This window comes from Miscanthus floridulus, chromosome 2 (genome assembly GCF_019320115.1).
Source record: "Miscanthus floridulus cultivar M001 chromosome 2, ASM1932011v1, whole genome shotgun sequence".
Taxonomy (NCBI): Eukaryota; Viridiplantae; Streptophyta; class Magnoliopsida; order Poales; family Poaceae; genus Miscanthus; species Miscanthus floridulus.
In genome coordinates this window covers 13,507,925-13,524,700 of record NC_089581.1, presented here as the reverse complement: position 1 = coordinate 13,524,700, position 16,776 = coordinate 13,507,925, and the positions used below count along the sequence as shown (strand labels likewise).

The following is a 16,776-nucleotide window of genomic DNA, read 5'->3' as shown; positions in this document are numbered from 1 at the left end:
ATAACCCATATTTTTAATGATCACTGGATATATATATATATATATGATGTGCATTTACGTTATAGGCATTTTATGGAGACTACATGCATAAATATATCTACATATGAGTCCTACTAGTATAGGTCGAGTAGCTGCTATGCTCAGGATATCGGTAGCGTGAGTAATCTGCCGTTACTCACAAGTAGGTGATAAACATGATCACTCATGATAAAATGGTAAAGGTAAATGGTGACCGGGCAGGGATATGGTTTGGGTATTGGTGGGTGTAAGGGGTTGTGTCCTACGGCCAATAGGACATAGCGCGGTTACACTTTTTCCTTATCCAAGTCGATTAAGGACCGGTTGTTGCATAAGGCATCGTGGGTAAGTCACAGATCTATTGTCCCAAGCACATACTTGGATATGGGCGCAGAGAAGACTTATTGCTCTCTTGTCATGGATCTGGCTCTTTCCGGACCGACTAATTGGAGGCGAAGATGGTGGATGTCCTTACACTACACTGAGTCCAGGACTCAGGAGAGGGGGCTTGGAGTCCAAGTTTGGACGGGGACCCAGACACCCAGGACAGGAGGGTGATGGGTTGGTCCTGCTTGTGCCTGGGGTATAAGTGGGGCGTGTGTTTTTGGGGCACCCAGCTATGCACATTGATTCATGAATCGCCGCTGAGTCGGTACGACTTGCTTCATGTTTAGCACCGTAGTAAGAACTAAAAGTTGAAAGGAGAAGAAATGGAATTGCTTGCTCAACTCTTGCTTGAAAGTAGAACATGTGCTTATATAAACTGATTAGATGATAACTTAATACGGCTGATAATAATAACATAAATAAGGACTCACTATTAGTATTGCTTTCTGCCAAAAAAAACCAGCAAACCATAAAAGCTTATCATATTCCTTGCAGGTAACGCATGAGAAGTACCCTTGTGTGGAGGATTCTTCTGGTGGGCTCAGCCGGATCCTCATTCCTATCGCTAGATATTTATTTTAAATTCCGATGTTTATCATTCCGCACTCTGATATTTGGTATTATAATAATGTAATTTTAAGAAACTCTAATGTATGAAATGGATAAGTATTGTAACTCGTTCTCATTATTGGATCCTTGAGAAAAATGTGGATCTTTCGGATTCTCTCTTAGGGTGTGCCCGACGGATATCGCCCGCTGTAGCTTGCTTTCAGGGTGCTTAGTGTTTGGTGAAGACGAGCACCTCCGTAAGCATGTTATTTCAGACGGTTCTGCAACACCCAAGCCCAGGTATACAAACCCCCAGGTCCTATAGTCCATTAGACATTATTAAACTAATGAGAAGAGAGACAGAACTGGCCAGACGGTCCAAAAAGACAACATCGGTATTTTTTTTCCTATTTTCCTTTCCCCATGGCCCTTGGGTAGAGAGGAGGCGAGGAGTCACACTGCACATAGCACACTCTGGTCGTGAGTTCGTAACATGCGCCTTACACACGCGGAGTTGGTGAGCCACGCCGCCGTGAAGAGCTAGGCTACCGGAGACACGAACACGGTGCAAGAGGACGGCGACCAGGCAAGGCTCCACGACGACGACATTTTGATTCTTGGCTTCTTATGAATTGCGATCATCGATCAGTTATTTAGGCGCAAGGTATTTTTTCCTTTTTATTTTTAATCCAAATTAATTATGTATATAGTATTCCAGACTTCTTGTACTTTGTATCCATATAGTCATATTTTTTTTTCTAATTTAGGTGTTAGAATTTTAGAATGTTACCTAAGAAAAATTTGTCATGGGTGAGAAAAAAAAACAAATATATTGATTTTTTTAATCTACATTGTTCCTCGATAATTATCAGACATGTTAAATTAAAAATATATTATTGAATTTGCTTTTGTTTTGCAAGTAAAATTAGCGCCTATATATTATAAGATTTTATGCATTGTCAAGAGGGACTGTTGCGACGAGAACGCCAGAGGTAATTAACTGGGAGCCTTCTGAGGCCTTAGGAACCATGAAGACCACATCGAACAGTCAGATCGCTGCGCTAGGAAGCGCACATTCGTATGAGACCAATATTTGTATTTTTATTAAATATGAATAAAGTGTATTTCCTCTTGTTTCTTTATTTTTGTGTACTTTAGTACACTGGCACGTCCGTATATTTATTTTCTTTGTAGCAGAAAAATATTATGTCCAAACAATCCAGTCCGCTGCTTCCGCTACCGACGTTCCGGACACCGGGAGCGTGACTGCCGGGAGGCGTCTACGAGCAAGCCACTGCAACCCCCTCCACCCCTGAGGGACGATGCTCTCCCACCGCTGCGTCCACCTTCGACCTCGACTGCCATGGCGATGCTGGTGATCCGGCCACCCGCCCGAATGAGGATGAATGTCTCATCCCAACCTCCTATGTCCTAGACGCGAGTCTACGTGAATGGGAGGACACTGTGGCGTTGTCCTACGCCATGACGGACCCGCCAGGCACGGGCCCTAAGGAGGTTGAGGCGGCGATACACGATGAGTTCAGGCTCTGCCATGGCGAGGTCACCGGGCACTTCCCGGAGACTTTCCTCATCAAGTTTGAGCATCGCCACCACTGCGCCCCTCAAGCAAGGCTTCACCAAGTGCTACGGTATCCACATCCACTTCATCAAGTGGTGCAGCCTCAAGAACACCCTGGCCGTCACCTTGCTGTTTAGGGTCAAGCTCTGCCTCGATGGCATCCCGAACCATGCCTGGGATGCGAAGATTGTGGAGCGTATCATCGGCAGGCGCTGCGCTCTAGAGACCATCGAAACCAACCTTCTGCATTCGGCTAAGACAAAGATGGTGGACCTGTGGGCTTGGACTGCAAATCCAAGCCTCATCCCCCAGAAGGTCTGGCTAACCTTCACCGGTCGTGCCAAGGATCCTGTTCTGGCATCCATAGTGGTGTCGGAGATGCCGCCGGAACACTGGCAGCATGGGCGCAAGCATGGTGCCATCATCCACCTTGAAGAAATTCATGACTACACCGTGTCCACCATCGACAGCAATGACAAATTCTCCCCTGGTAAGCGTCGCCTCCTAGATTGGCATTTGGGTGTGATTGATGGTCATCAGGTGCCGCCGCGAGCTTTTGAGGAATTCCCACATCACCCGCCACCACCCGCGTGCCAACCATGGCAACAATGAACGCGGTGGTGGCAGCAAGGCAGAGCGACGTCATGATGGTCGTGGCTCCAAGAGCAAGTACAACGACGACCACCCGGGCTATGACCTCGGTCATAGCCGTAGGAGCCACGATGACGACAACGACCACGACGACCGTGGCCATGGGGGTCGCGACGCTCGTGGGCGCGGCCGCGACTTCTGGGACCACTACAAGGATGACACCCCAGTGTACCATGAGCGCTCCCGCTCGCCCTGCAATCAAGTGTGGGGACATGGTGGGAGACACAGAGAGCGTCAACAAGACCGAATTTTTTACTATTTGGCCCTTTTTAAAAAGTTTCTCACAAATAGACCCCTAGCGGAAAGAATTCTAGAAATGGACCCTGGGCTCGGCGCCAGAGTGACTGGCACCGAGCTCCTGTGCACGGGGCAATGGCCTGCCAGGGGGCTCAGCGTCGAGCTCAGCGCCAGTCATTCTAGCGCCGAGCTCGGAAATATCTGCCACAGCCACCACTCCACCTTTCTTCTTCTCCCTCTCGCCCTAGCCGACCCTGCCCATGCCATCACCGCTCCACCGCCGCACCCACGCCCACGCCATGCCAGCGCCCGCACCCGTTCCACCGCACCATGCCCACGCCGCGCCGCGCCGCCGCTGCTGCTCCGGTGGCTGAGCCCGCGCCCTCGCCGCGCCGCATCATCTCTGCTGCTCCGGTGGCCGAGCCCGCGCCCTCGCCGCACCGCACCGCCGCCGCCGCTCCCTCGCCGGAGCCTACACTGCATCGCCGTGCCCTCGCGCCGTTGCCCGTGGTTGGCTGCAGCGCCGCACCGCCACGTCCTCCACCGCCGTCCTCACCTTAGCCTCGCCTTGGTCTCCACCGATGGCCTCGGCCTCGCCCCACCTTGCCCCCCTCCACCGCCGGCCTCGCCCCGCCTTGGCGCCATCCACCGCCGGCGTGCCTCCTGCGCTCATCGAGCCGGACTCACCGTGCGGAGCGCCGGGCACCCCACGGCCACCGCGCGCCACCTCTGTCGTCGACCGCGCCACCACGGGCCTAGATCTTCGCCTTGACCTACGCCCGTCGTTCACTGACCTAGAAAGGTAAAAATTATGAATATGCAATGTACCTATTTAGTTGGTGTTTGTTATTTACTAGTTACTGTGATGACTCAGTTAGTTGATTTAGTGAGATATATATGTAGATAGATAGAAACATAGATATATTGGTAAATAGATATAGTTAGATAGCTACTTCGATATATAGTTATATTTGTAGTTAACTATATATGATCTAGCTATTTAGTGAGTACACTATAAATATATACGTAGTTATTATCTTGATTACTTAGTTTGTAGTTAGAAAGTACTTGTTTGGTAATATCTATCGTCTAATTTGGACTAAAGGACATGTGTTTCGTTACGTTTTTAAAATAGATGGACAACCTAGTGACCATATATCATGGAGGCACGGTTGAAAGCGGTCGCTATGGATATGTTGAGTTTCTTGACATGCAAAGTGTGCCTGTGCTATTCAATGATAGGCCTTCATTTAGTGAGATGGTTGCAAGGGCTTGGGAGGAGCTACATTGCTTTGGAGATGATGACTTACAGTTGATGGTGTACTGCACCTAGGTTGTCCTCCAAACATCTTCAGATGAATGATCTCAATTGGTTGTGCGGATCAGCGGGAGAACTATGTGAGATCAGCTATGAAGAGCCAGCTGCAATGTTTGAACATGGTTGTGCATCGGGTGTTAGTTGATCCAATCCCTCATGGGTTTACCCTAGCAATGGATCATCCGGGACACATTGACCCTCCCGTTCCAAAACCTTACCCACATGTGCAGATTGTGCCTACGGTTCCTAATGCTTAATCTGCCCCCAATGCGGTATTTGGAGATGGTTGTCATACTCATGTTTTCATGGTAGATCCTCCTTATGAGATCTCTTTGACACAGAATTATCCGAGTAAGTGTCTTAACCGCATGGTTTTTGGGAGCTTACCCCGCTCCTTACATCTATTTCTTTCATTCTTTCCTCATTTCTGTAATGACATTGTAGGAGACATTCCTGAGAATATGGATGTGCCCCATGTTGCTGCGTAAGTGCACTTTGGAGATGGATTCCATGGCTCCAATAGTGTTGAAATTATGAATGATTCGGAGCCATATGAGATGGCTAGGGCTCTTGATTCTGATGATGATCGTCCTGTTGGAGAGCTAACAGAGAGTGATGTTGAGATGATGAGGCGTATCTTTCCCTTCCGCCATGATCCTAGAGTTCATGAGTTCAGTGATCTTGCTCATTCCAATCAGGCGTTTGCAGAAGGACATGATGATGAGCACCTAGAAGCTCCTGAGGTCAGTCCTAACATGGTAATTGAGGAGGGGAGGGTGTTCAATGACCTCCCTGCTTTGAAGAGGTGGTTGCCGGCTTTTGCACTGATACGAAAGAGGCCTTACAGGGTATTGCATTCATATTTGGAGCGCCGTTATACAGTTGTGTGTGACAAGGAACGCTGCCCATGGAGGGTTTGTGCAAGGAAGCAACATGTGACCGGAAAATGGAAGATCACAAAAGTTGTTGGGCCACACAATTGTGCTGACCATGAGCTGACACTGAGGCATTGGTAGTTGACATCTACCCTCAATGCCAAGCGGTTGATGGGAATTTTGTAGGGAGAACCCAACATGAAGGTGAGAACAATTATCAGGACCGTTGAGGCGTTGTATGAAGGATATGTGATAACTTATGGTAAAGCATGGAGGGCTAAGCAGCGAGTGTGGAAGATGATATATGGGGACTGGGAGGATGGGTATGAGCAGCTACCAGTTCTTTTCAATGCAATCAAAGCGGTGAATCCAGACATGCATTATGAGTACATCCCAAAACCTAATGCATGGAAGGATGGGAGACAGATATTTTTTCGTGCCTTCTGGTGCTTCCCTCAGTGTGTCGAGGCCTTTAGGCACTGTCGTCCTGTCTTCTCCATTAATGGTACATTCTTGATTGGCAAATACCAGGGCACACTTCTTATAGCCATATCCTATGATGCAAACAACAAGTTGGTTCCTTTGGCATTTGCTTTGGTTGAGAAGGAGAACAATGATAGTTGGGGATGGTTCTTGAGGCTAGTCCAGATACATGTGGTTGGGCCTAGCAGGGAGGTTGGCGTCATATCTAATAGGCATCAGGGCATACTTAATGTCATGCGAGAGTAGTTAGAGGGGTATGCACCTTTGCACCATCGTTGGTGTACTCGACACCTTGCCGAGAATCTACTCCGGAAGGACAGTGTCAAGAAAAACTTTGATCTGTTCTAGGAGACTGCTCGACAGCTTGAGGACAAGTACTTTAGGGAAAAGTTGGAGCAGGTCAGAACCGCATCAAATGCAGAAGGTAGACAATGGCTCACATGTTTGATGAGGGATTTGGAGAAATGGATGAGAGCTCACGACGTCGGTGGCTGGAGGTATGAGTTTCAGTGCAGCAACATGGCAGAGTCATTCAATAAGTTGCTATTAGGGATACGTGGTATGCCCGTGAATGCAATTGTTCAATTCACCTTCTTTAAGCTTGTTGCCTGATTCAACGATAGACACACCCATGCATTGCAGTTGAGGAATGATGGAGAGATATGGGCTCCGAAACCAAAGGCACACCTAGAGAAGGCAAGAGAAAGGGCTGGCACACATGAGGTTGCATGCTTTGACCATGCCATAGGGACTTATCAGGTCGAGCATAGGGGCAGTACAATGTCCGACGGTGAGGTCCGAGAGTCGAGGATACATGTGGTTGTCCTCCAAGATTTCAAGTGCACTTGTGGTAAACCAAGGCAATACCACTTTGTATGTTCTCATTTGGTGGTAGCAGCTAGGCATCACAACTATAATATCGAGAGGAGGATACCTCATGAGTTTAGTGTCAACACACTTGTGAACACATGGAGCCCCCGCTTCATGCCTTTCTAGGACCCTAGAGAGTGGCCTCCATATGATGGGCCGAAGTACATTATAGATCCATCTTACCATTGGAACAAGCATGGATCAAGGCAGAGGATGAGGCATAGGATGGTTATGGATCAGATACCCGAAAGAACTAGGCATGGGAGAGGAACTCCATTTGTTACTGATCCCAAGTAGTACGAGTGCGGCAAGTGCGGTAGACTTGGCCACAACTCACGAAGTTGCCGTTGGCAGATTAGTGAGGTAGGACTATTGGTTTATAGTATTATTTTATATTTGTCTTATTCATATATTTAATTATGCATGTCTCAATTTATGCTTGTATTTGTGTCAATTACTTATACATTTATAAGTTCATGTTTCATTGTACATTGCAATTCTAATTCATTCACTTTTTTTGTAGGATGGAGCAATTCCACCTGCTCGACTCGATGTACGAGGAGACCCACCAAGGATGTCTCATTTCACTGGGGCAGGTAATAATCTATAAGTTTTATTCGTACATGTGTTCGTGAAGTAACATGTGACTATGTTTTATTCGATGTAGGACCTTCCGCACCTTCGTTCTAGGACCCACAGTGGGTTCTTGGACATTCGGTACGACGATAGGTACACTCCTTTCCTGCAAAGAGTTGGCCTAGATGTTATCTCCTTTCAGGTTCATCGTGGGTTGCCCAAGTTCAACTCAGCGGCGATAACTACGTTGGTAGACAGGTATTAAAGTGAATCATTGCCTCCCTTCATGGCCATTTATTCATGCGATTGACTTTTTGACAAGTAATCTTGCTTGGTCTTAAATATAGGTGGCGGTCGAAGACTCACAGCTTCCACCTACCTTTTGGGGAGATGATAGTCTCGCTTCAGGACTATCAGAAGATGCTAGGCCTAAGGATTCATGGGAACCTAGTCACCGGGCAGTGTAGGTCAGAGGGCTGGAGAGCACGAGTGGAGGCCTTCCTTGGGCGTGAGCTTGGCGAGCAAGGGCTTGCACTTCTAGAGTTCCCATCTCATGGCTACATGCAGAGTTCGCACAGTGCCCCGAGGAGGCAGATAAGGAGACGGTTGGGTACTACTACCGGGCGTGGATCCTACACCTTTTTGCTTGCGTTCTCTTTCCCGACGCCATGGGTGACAATGCGTCCTGGATGTGGATCCACTACCTCAGTGACTAGGACCAGGCGGGTTAGTACAACTGGGGCTCTGCAGTCTTGTGTTTTCTATATCGATAGCTATGCGAGGGGTGTCATCGGTCTATGGCGAACCCGTCACTTGGTGGATGCGTGTACCTGTTACAGCTGTGGATGTGGGCTCATTTTCCAGTTGGTCGTCCAGAGGTTCTGGCTCGTCGTGAGTGGTTCCAAGGTTAGCCTCCAAGTTGCCAACCGACGTGGGCGTACCTTTGGGACCAGGTCAAGGTTCCGCACACGAGGATAGACCAGGCGTACATTGAGTACATGAATGAGCTAGATTCGCTGACGGCGTCTAGTGTAAGTAAATTTTATTTTCCATGCTGCTTTGAAAAGGATTAGTATACCATCTAACATCTTATTTAGACATGTTGTAGGTGGAGTGGGAGCCGTATGGTGGAGAGGACGCACTTCCTTTTCAGCTGAGCAACGTCTGTGGGGCCAACGACTACTTCTATAGGATGAGGTGCCCTCTAATCTACTTCTATGCTGTCGAGTACCACCTGCCAGATAGGGTTACACGCCAATTTGGAGCGAGACAGCTTTGGCCTATGCCTCTGTTCTCGACTAGCGTTAACTTACACAAATAAGTGTTTTGATATTTCAAATGTCTCATGATGATGGTCTATTTCTTATAATATGGTGCCACGTACGTGGATTAATGTAACGATGACATACGTGCAGGTTGGATCATCAGAGGAATAAGAAGATTTTTGACTGGGATAGGCACCACCAGTCCTACATTGAGGAATGGGAGGAGATGCACGACAACATGGACGACAACAACGAGCCGCACACGAACCGTGAGTTCAGGCGGTACCAAGCTTGGTACCAGCGTTCGACACGGGTGCAGGCTCAGGCTATAGTGGACCAAAACTAACTATGCCGATATCGAGTCCTCCGACGATGAAGACACGGCGTACGACCAGTCCACTCGTGTAGGAAGGCAGGTGGAGGCAGGACCGATCTTGGACAGAGTGGTAAGCCAATCACCTTATTTTGTTACGTTGAGTTACATAACAATACATTAGGCGTTCAGAAGTCTTATTATTGAAAACTTTGTTGCAGGGCAATACACTGAAATGCTCAGTTGAAGAGATCGAGCGTGTTCGGCCGAGAGTCAATGATGACTACATACTTGGCTTCCTAGATGTAAGATTTAAAATATTCTTTCAAACATATCATTAATATGTTATATTCTTTCAGTTAACATAGTTTTGTATAACAGAGGTTGTCACGTCGTCTACGCTGTGCGGCTAGTCGTTGTGGTTGCAGGACAAACATGACACATGACGTGTACGATCCTTCCACAGGAAGAGGAGCCTTGGGTTTCTCTAGTCAAGCAGCTACAGGGGATGGGGACGAGGACGAGGAGGATGACGACGACGATGACATGGACAAGAGACACGATGAGCTTGGGCCCTCTCAGCTCCATGACGCTCCATCGACTCATCCTACCCCGTCGCTAGGCACTAGGCGACGCCGTCCACGTGACCCTTACACTCCAGGCACCAGCGCTCTAGGTCACAAGGGTAGGGGCAAGAGTAGGAGACAGTGAGGGACGTGGTAGGTGTTACTATGAATTATTGTGAATTTTGTATTTACTTTTCTGTAACTATTCGGGACTGTATGGACAATGTGACTATTTGGACTTTGCATGACATATTATGTTGGTTGTGATATTCGTTGTGGTTGCATTATGCTCGTTGGATGATTAAATGTTTGGAATATATATTGATGTCTCTGTTTGTAACTATGGATGCTCCTAATACAAGACCGTATCTTGTGAATTTTTTGCGTGAACCTTTAATCATACTACACTTGTACAAAGGCACAAATGTAGTACACAGATTAACTATAAATTTATTACGTGTATAATCTAGGAAATATTGTGCATACACTTTGTAGAAGAATCTAGGATTACCCAGCAATAGTGAACGAATCTATGCTTTTCAGACAATAAACATAGACTTTTCAGATACACGGACAGCATCGAATTATCACATCACTGATATAGACTTTTCAGATATACGGACAACATGCAAGGAAGCACAACTCCACTCTATCTCCACCATCCATCTTATGACTGTTTGATCCAAGGGCTGAGGTGAAGAGGCACACGGATCGCTGACATGACATATTGAGAGGCCTCCATTCCTCCTCTCAACCTATAAATAACCACTCACTCCCTCTCATTCACACAAACAATAAGGAAGAAGAACACTCCTCAACATTTGCTTTCGTTGCAGTACCAATGTCTGGAGGGTCGTCCAGAGGGAGAGGAAAGGGGAAGGAAACTACCTGGGGGTGGGAGGGTCCTCTTGGTCCCGATTTCTTTGAGAAAGCTCTTTATGAGAGGTTCCCAGTTGAGAGCAAAAGTGATTTCACCAAAGAAGCACCACTGAGAGGATACGATGAAAGGAAAGAAGAGTGGCCAAAATACATGCATGGTGAGGACTACCTAGTGTAGATGTTCACCGAGAGAATAGATGGAGGTCGTTATTTCTTCAAATGCCTACGAGCATGGGTAATTGCTATTACTATTTGTTTCTTCAATATGTTTGTCTTGTATATCACTTACACGACATACTTATTGTAGTCTTTCTTGGCTGAAGAAAACTATGGGTTCAGTAGGTGGGTCGATCCTAGACCTATTTATCCACATGCGGAGTACATCTACTACCTACAGGACCGTATCTTCGATCTAGAAAGGGAAGTTAGCAGTGGTTACAAGGACGATGAACAGGACGACAACAACAATGGTGCCGATTCACAGGAGGCACTCTGCAATGATCCATATTGCACCTGCCCTAACCACAAGAAGAAGGGGCCTCCCCCGTCACCCCTGCCACCACCAACAACAACAACGGGGGGCTACTATGGAGAAGGTGCAACACAATTTGCTATGTGGCCACACTACTAGGATGACTTTATCTTTTTCACATGTACCCAGGTTTAATTACCTAAGGCATGTTAGGTTTAATTACCTAAGGCATGGTTTAATTACCTAAGACATGTTAGGTTTAGTCAAAGAAAACTCTATACCCAGGTTCGGTACATGTAGTCACATGCCATTTAATGTGTTTCGTGTGTTGATTTCTATAATGTCATACGTCATTAAGTGTTTTTGCAGCACGTGTTCAAATTTAAATACGTTCGTATCATTAAGTGGAATATTAAGACCATTGATAATGAAAACAACCACATAATGAAAAGTTCGATACTATGCCATATTACACAACATATTAATACTACAACTGCGTGCCGATAGTAGACATAGGGGCAAATGCACTTTCAAATCCTCAGTCTGAAACGTACTGAGTAAGCAACTCATCATCCGAGTACCAGTCCTCTACTACAACCCTGTTGCTGTGGCTAGGCTCAACTGCGTTGCTCTGACCTGCATGTCGCTTATAGTAAGCGGCCTCTGCTTCATCTGCGGCCGCTGCGGCCTGAGTGAAGAACACGTCGTCATCCTCCTCTACTTGTAAGCCCGCCTCTGCTAGAGCGATGAGCTCGCTCAGTCTGCTAGTGTCATCGTCAGCCTCCTACGCCTGAATGCCCGCCTCTACTAGAGCGATGAGCTCGCTCAGTCTGCCAGTGTTGTCCTCAGCCTCCTGCGCCTATATGCCCGCCTCTGCTAGAGCAATGAGCTCACTCAGTCTGCCAATGTCGTCCTCATCCTCGTCTCCATCATCACACAACACAATCGGTGATTGAACGGTGCGACCAGTTCGTGATCTATGGCCATCTAACTTCTTCTCCTCATACCTTGCACGAGCCACCTCTGCAGCATGTTCCCCGCTACAACCAATCCCTTCATGTATAAAATGCAATCAGTTAGCAACGCGATTATATTACATTTAAAACCAGGCAATGAAAAAAAGGTTTTCAAGCACTCATTGGCACATAATGTAGCAACATGCTCATTCAAGACCTGCATCTGTACTCTTGTCTCCTCCCTTGCCTCATTCCTTGCCCTCTCCTCCTCTAACGTCATCTACCTCTCCAATCTCTATTTGTTAAGACCAACATCGATCGGGTTACAAATACCGTGTTGTCTAGCAAACTCACGCATTTTTTTTGTGATGTTTAACGAATAGGTTGACGTAGTCAGGTCTATATCTCCTCTTCCATGCAATTAGTTGCCTCTTCTTCAGTTCATCCAAGAACTTAGCTTGACCATCATAACATTTCCAACTGTATTTCCTAGTGCTCTGTTCAAAAGAAATATTATATCATATATGTCTTAGCAAAACAAACAAAATACGATTTCATGTTTACCAGAAAAATAACGAACCTCATCATACTCAATCATATGGCCACAATAATGGTCTATTCCAAGCTCTGAAGGGACTAGGCCATAGTTAGATTTTACACCATATTCGCACATGACAGGAGGTGCTTTGTAGATTACCCGTTCTTTGTTCTTTTCCTTAACCCTCCGCGGTTCTTCCGGCCATTGGTTCTTAGGACCATACAACCACTCCTTGAAACGACACTTCATCATTGAATACACCTAAATAATGAGACATTAGTACATGAACACATATAGCTCAAGATTTTAACACATGCACTTTGCACTTACTTCATGCTTATTTGGACACACAAACTCCAACGTATTCTTAGGATTTATCACAACTCGATCTCTGCAATCGCACAGAGAAGGTTCCTCGAGTCGTCTAACTGTGGCTAGGTGCTTCTCCTTAGCCATCATTGCCGGAGGGTTAGGGGGGTTGGAACCCACCGCTTGAAGTGCTCACGTGGATGTCTCCCTCTAAACCAATCGTCGAAAAAGAGGTACCTAGGATCAAACTTGTCTGCACCATCGATCCACTGAAAGAAAAAGCACCTCTTATGGTCCTACACAACTAGATTCCAATAAAATATTAGTACCATACTTAAACAAATAAAGAAAAAGGATAGTACAAACAATTTCTTACATTAAACCGACTACATGTGTAGAAGCAACGCGCGGCTGTGTCTGGATATTTTGATTGAAAAACATGGGCCGACAAACCACAGTCACAGTTAGGGACAGGAAGGTCAGGAGGGACGAGGGCATCTTTGCTAGACGCGTCGGGGTATAATTCTCGAGGACGACCCCGTTTTGGCCAAAACTCCTCCCGAAACATTTCTTGCATCTAACAAAACGGATGTAATTTACCAAACATAAATAAAAACATCACAAAAAAATATCAATGAGAACCATAACTATAATACAACCAATTTCGTTCTAAGAACCAAAAGCAGTTAACATTATACCCTAAATCTAGGGTTTCTCATTTCATCCACAACAATGAACCCATAACATAACTACATACGGCTTGGTTTGCTAGCTTTTTTCACGCCTTGGAATCAACCTACGGTTGTATAATACATATATTGAGGGATACAATGAAACCCTAAGTGATGACGATTCTTAGGTTCAAAAATTCGACTAATATGTACCGAATTGATGCGAAAAAAACCAGGAGGTGAGCGAGTATACCTTGCTCTCGAAGATCTACGGATCAAATCAAGGTTTTCAAAGTCCAATATGTCGATTCGTGAGGTAGGGTGAAGTGGGGAAAGAAAAACCCGAAAGGGAGAAGAAAGAAGAGGAAGAACGCTCGGGGAAGAAGGTTGGGCTGTGGTTAAATGCAGGGGGCTTGGCGCCGAGCTCGGCGCCAAGATCTACGGCGCCGAGCTCGGCGCCAGTCACTCTGGCGCCGAGCCCCCTGGCAGGCCATTTCCCCGTGCCCAGGAGCTCGGCGCCAGTGACGGTGGCACCGAGCCCAGGGTTCATTTCCGAAATTCTTTCCACCAGAGGTCTATTTGTGAGAAACTTTCAAAAAAAAAATGATCAAATAGTAAAAAAATCGGTCAACAAGATGGGCTCAAGACGCCTGAAGACCTTCCAGAGGCACTGCCCCAGCTGAACCATCTGCAGAATGTGCAGAGCTGCAAGCTTCAGGAACTGTTCAGGGTGCTTCAAGACGCCATGCAGCGCATCATCGGCTGGCCGGGCGGTGAGAAGGCAGTCCAAGGCTTCACGGAATCACGGCATCCATGCAAGCGCTCCTCAACGACTACATCAACAAAGCCGGGCTACCAACCTGGGGCTGTTGGAGGCGCCCCCAGCCAACGGCGGCTCTGGAGTCACTTCTGGGGCTAAACCACCCAATGGGAATGAAGCCTCGCCCGCCCCACCCAAGCATGCTGCGCCGGCCACTACTGTCCCGATGTCCAACATCTTCGCACGCCTTCTTCGGGACATTCCGGCACAAGGCGCAATGACAACAATCCTGCCAGCAGTTGAGTGCTCCATCGACACGGTCCTGCCGGCAGTGGAGTGCTCCATTGACGCGGTGGACCAGGCTCTACAGCAGTTGCAGCTTCAACCGACAGGGGCAACTGCGCCTGCCCCTCCAACCATCAACATGCAGCAGACACCAGAGCCTACCTCACCGACGGTCAACTTGCAGGCAGCGAACTTCCAGGCCCTCTTTGCAGGTCTGAATGTTCAAAATGCTAATGTGACTGAAACTGCTCAGCTTGCTGATAGTAACAGCCCTCCCATGGAGGAAATACCAACAGGGGTTGCTGCTTTCTTCACCAACACGACGCCGCCGATCATTCTGAGCAAGCCCAGCCCGCTGAAAGCGCCACCAGCAGTGCAACGTCGCAGACGCCAGCGCCGAGTCTTCGACATGTCATCGGTACGTCGCAGTGCACGCCTCGCCAAAAATCGGCCCATGACGCAGATGCAGCGTGCACAACAGAATTTGTGCAGGAAGCTCGGCCTCTTACAAGACGACCTCCAGCCAGCTGAAATTGCCTTGCAGGAATTTGTCGCCATGTTCAATGGTCCACTGCCAGAACAGGTGATTGCTGCGCTTGCTGAGATGTTCAACTTGGATGACGGACCAGCAATGGAGATCAACGAGACCCTCATCGACTTGGCGGGTGAAGGAATCGCCGACCTCCAGGAGGCGATCCTGCCTACTGCAACCTGAAGCAACCCACCTGATGGCCAATGAGTTCAACTCTGTTATCATCATGTATCCAGATTTCAAATCTCCGTTGTCGCAACATTTTAATTTCAGCTCTTGTGATGTTCCTAAGGCAAGATTGCTTCGCCATTTGAGGACTCGTCGCAGTTATTTGCTTCAGCCATCAGGGCCTAGTATTTTGATGCAACTCCCAGCCGTGTACCTGTTCTGTGCTCAATGCAATGCAAAATCCAGCAAGCTCCACGTTGTGGCTGCTGCTGCAAGTTACAGCTCTCCTGCATACTACTGCATGCTGCTAGTTCTCTACACTCCTGCACGCTCCTGCCAACTGCTGCTGCTTCCCGCACAAACTTTTCGCTGGGGCGCCTACCGAGTTTTTGTGTTCACGGATGATAGGACCAAACATGGACATATTATGCTGAAATGTTCGCGGCTTGAATCGCCAAGATAGAAAAGATGTCGTGCATCAGACAGTGGCAGCCAGAAGGTGCCACGTGCCCACGTCGCATGCCTGCAAGAATCAAAGCTATCCTCCCTAGATCAGCAAACTACAGCCTACCTGGGCGGCTTTCGTCTGTGTAGCTATGTGTTCAAACCGGCGACTGGTGTTCTTGGAACGCGAGGCGGAATTGTCGTTCTATGGAATGATGATTCCATCACTCTAACCAACTGCGTCATGAGAGAATTCCACCTCTCGGCTGACATTGAAGTTAAGGAGTGCTGGACAAAATTTTGACTCTCTGTTGTCTATGGGCCAACTCGGCACCGTGCAAGGCAAAGGTTCTTGGAAGAACTAAAAGCAATCAAACCAGAGAACAATACGCGGTGGCTACTTCTTGGCGATTTTAACTTAATTTACAAAGCGGCTGATAAGAACAATAGAAGACTAAACCACAGACTAATGCGACAATTCGGAGAGGTCTTGAATGAATGCGAACTCCAGGAGATTCACCTTCAGAATCGCAAATTTACATGGAGCAATGAGAGGCGCCATCCAACATTGATGAAGCTAGATAGAGTTTTTTGCAATGCCGAGTGGGACTCCACGTTCGCCTCCCATGTTCTTCACGCTCTCTCCACCTCTCTGTCAGACCATGCCCCGCTTCTCCTCTCCAATCAGAGTGGCCCGCGATGGCTGAGGACATTCCGCTTTGAAAATTTCTGGGTCAAAGTTCCAGGATTCAAAGAGGTGGTGCTGAGGGCATGGACAGAAACCTCAAATCACCATGAGCCATTCCACATCCTCTACAACAAGTTGCTTGTCACAGCGCAAAATCTGAGAAATTGGAGCAACAGAATCATTTCAGACGCTAAAATAAAATTGCACATGGTTCTAGAAGTGATATTGCGCCTGGATGTCGCTCAGGAAAATAGAAGCTTATATCACCGGCGGAATCCGATCTCAGAACAAAGCTAAAAAGATGAGTCCTCGGCCTGGCGGTCATCGAAAGAGCCAGAACTAGGCAAGCTTCACGTGTCACCAATATTAAATTGGGTGACGCGAACA

The 16,776-nt window shown here is 47.4% G+C and overlaps 1 protein-coding gene across 1 annotated transcript; it reads left to right on the top strand.

Annotated features, from left to right (window-relative positions):
- The first annotated feature begins 14,410 nt into the window (after positions 1-14,410).
- Positions 14,411-15,441, top strand: LOC136517507 (uncharacterized). Its single transcript, XM_066511083.1, has 3 exons — positions 14,411-14,769; positions 14,854-14,975; positions 15,102-15,441. Exons 1-3 carry the CDS (start codon positions 14,499-14,501, stop codon positions 15,270-15,272), a joined length of 564 nt encoding a protein of 187 aa, XP_066367180.1. The 5' UTR covers positions 14,411-14,498; the 3' UTR covers positions 15,273-15,441.
- The last annotated feature ends 1,335 nt before the right edge of the window (positions 15,442-16,776 follow it).

Excerpts from the sequence above, each read along its gene's own strand:
- LOC136517507 (XM_066511083.1), top strand. The coding sequence starts at position 14,499 with ATGTCCAACATCTTCGCACGCCTTCTTCGGGACATTCCGGCACAAGGC. Across the intron at positions 14,770-14,853 it reads CTTCCAGGCCCTCTTTGCAG|GGGTTGCTGCTTTCTTCACC; the intron begins GTCTGAATGTTC and ends AAATACCAACAG. Across the intron at positions 14,976-15,101 it reads GAGTCTTCGACATGTCATCG|GAATTTGTCGCCATGTTCAA; the intron begins GTACGTCGCAGT and ends ATTGCCTTGCAG.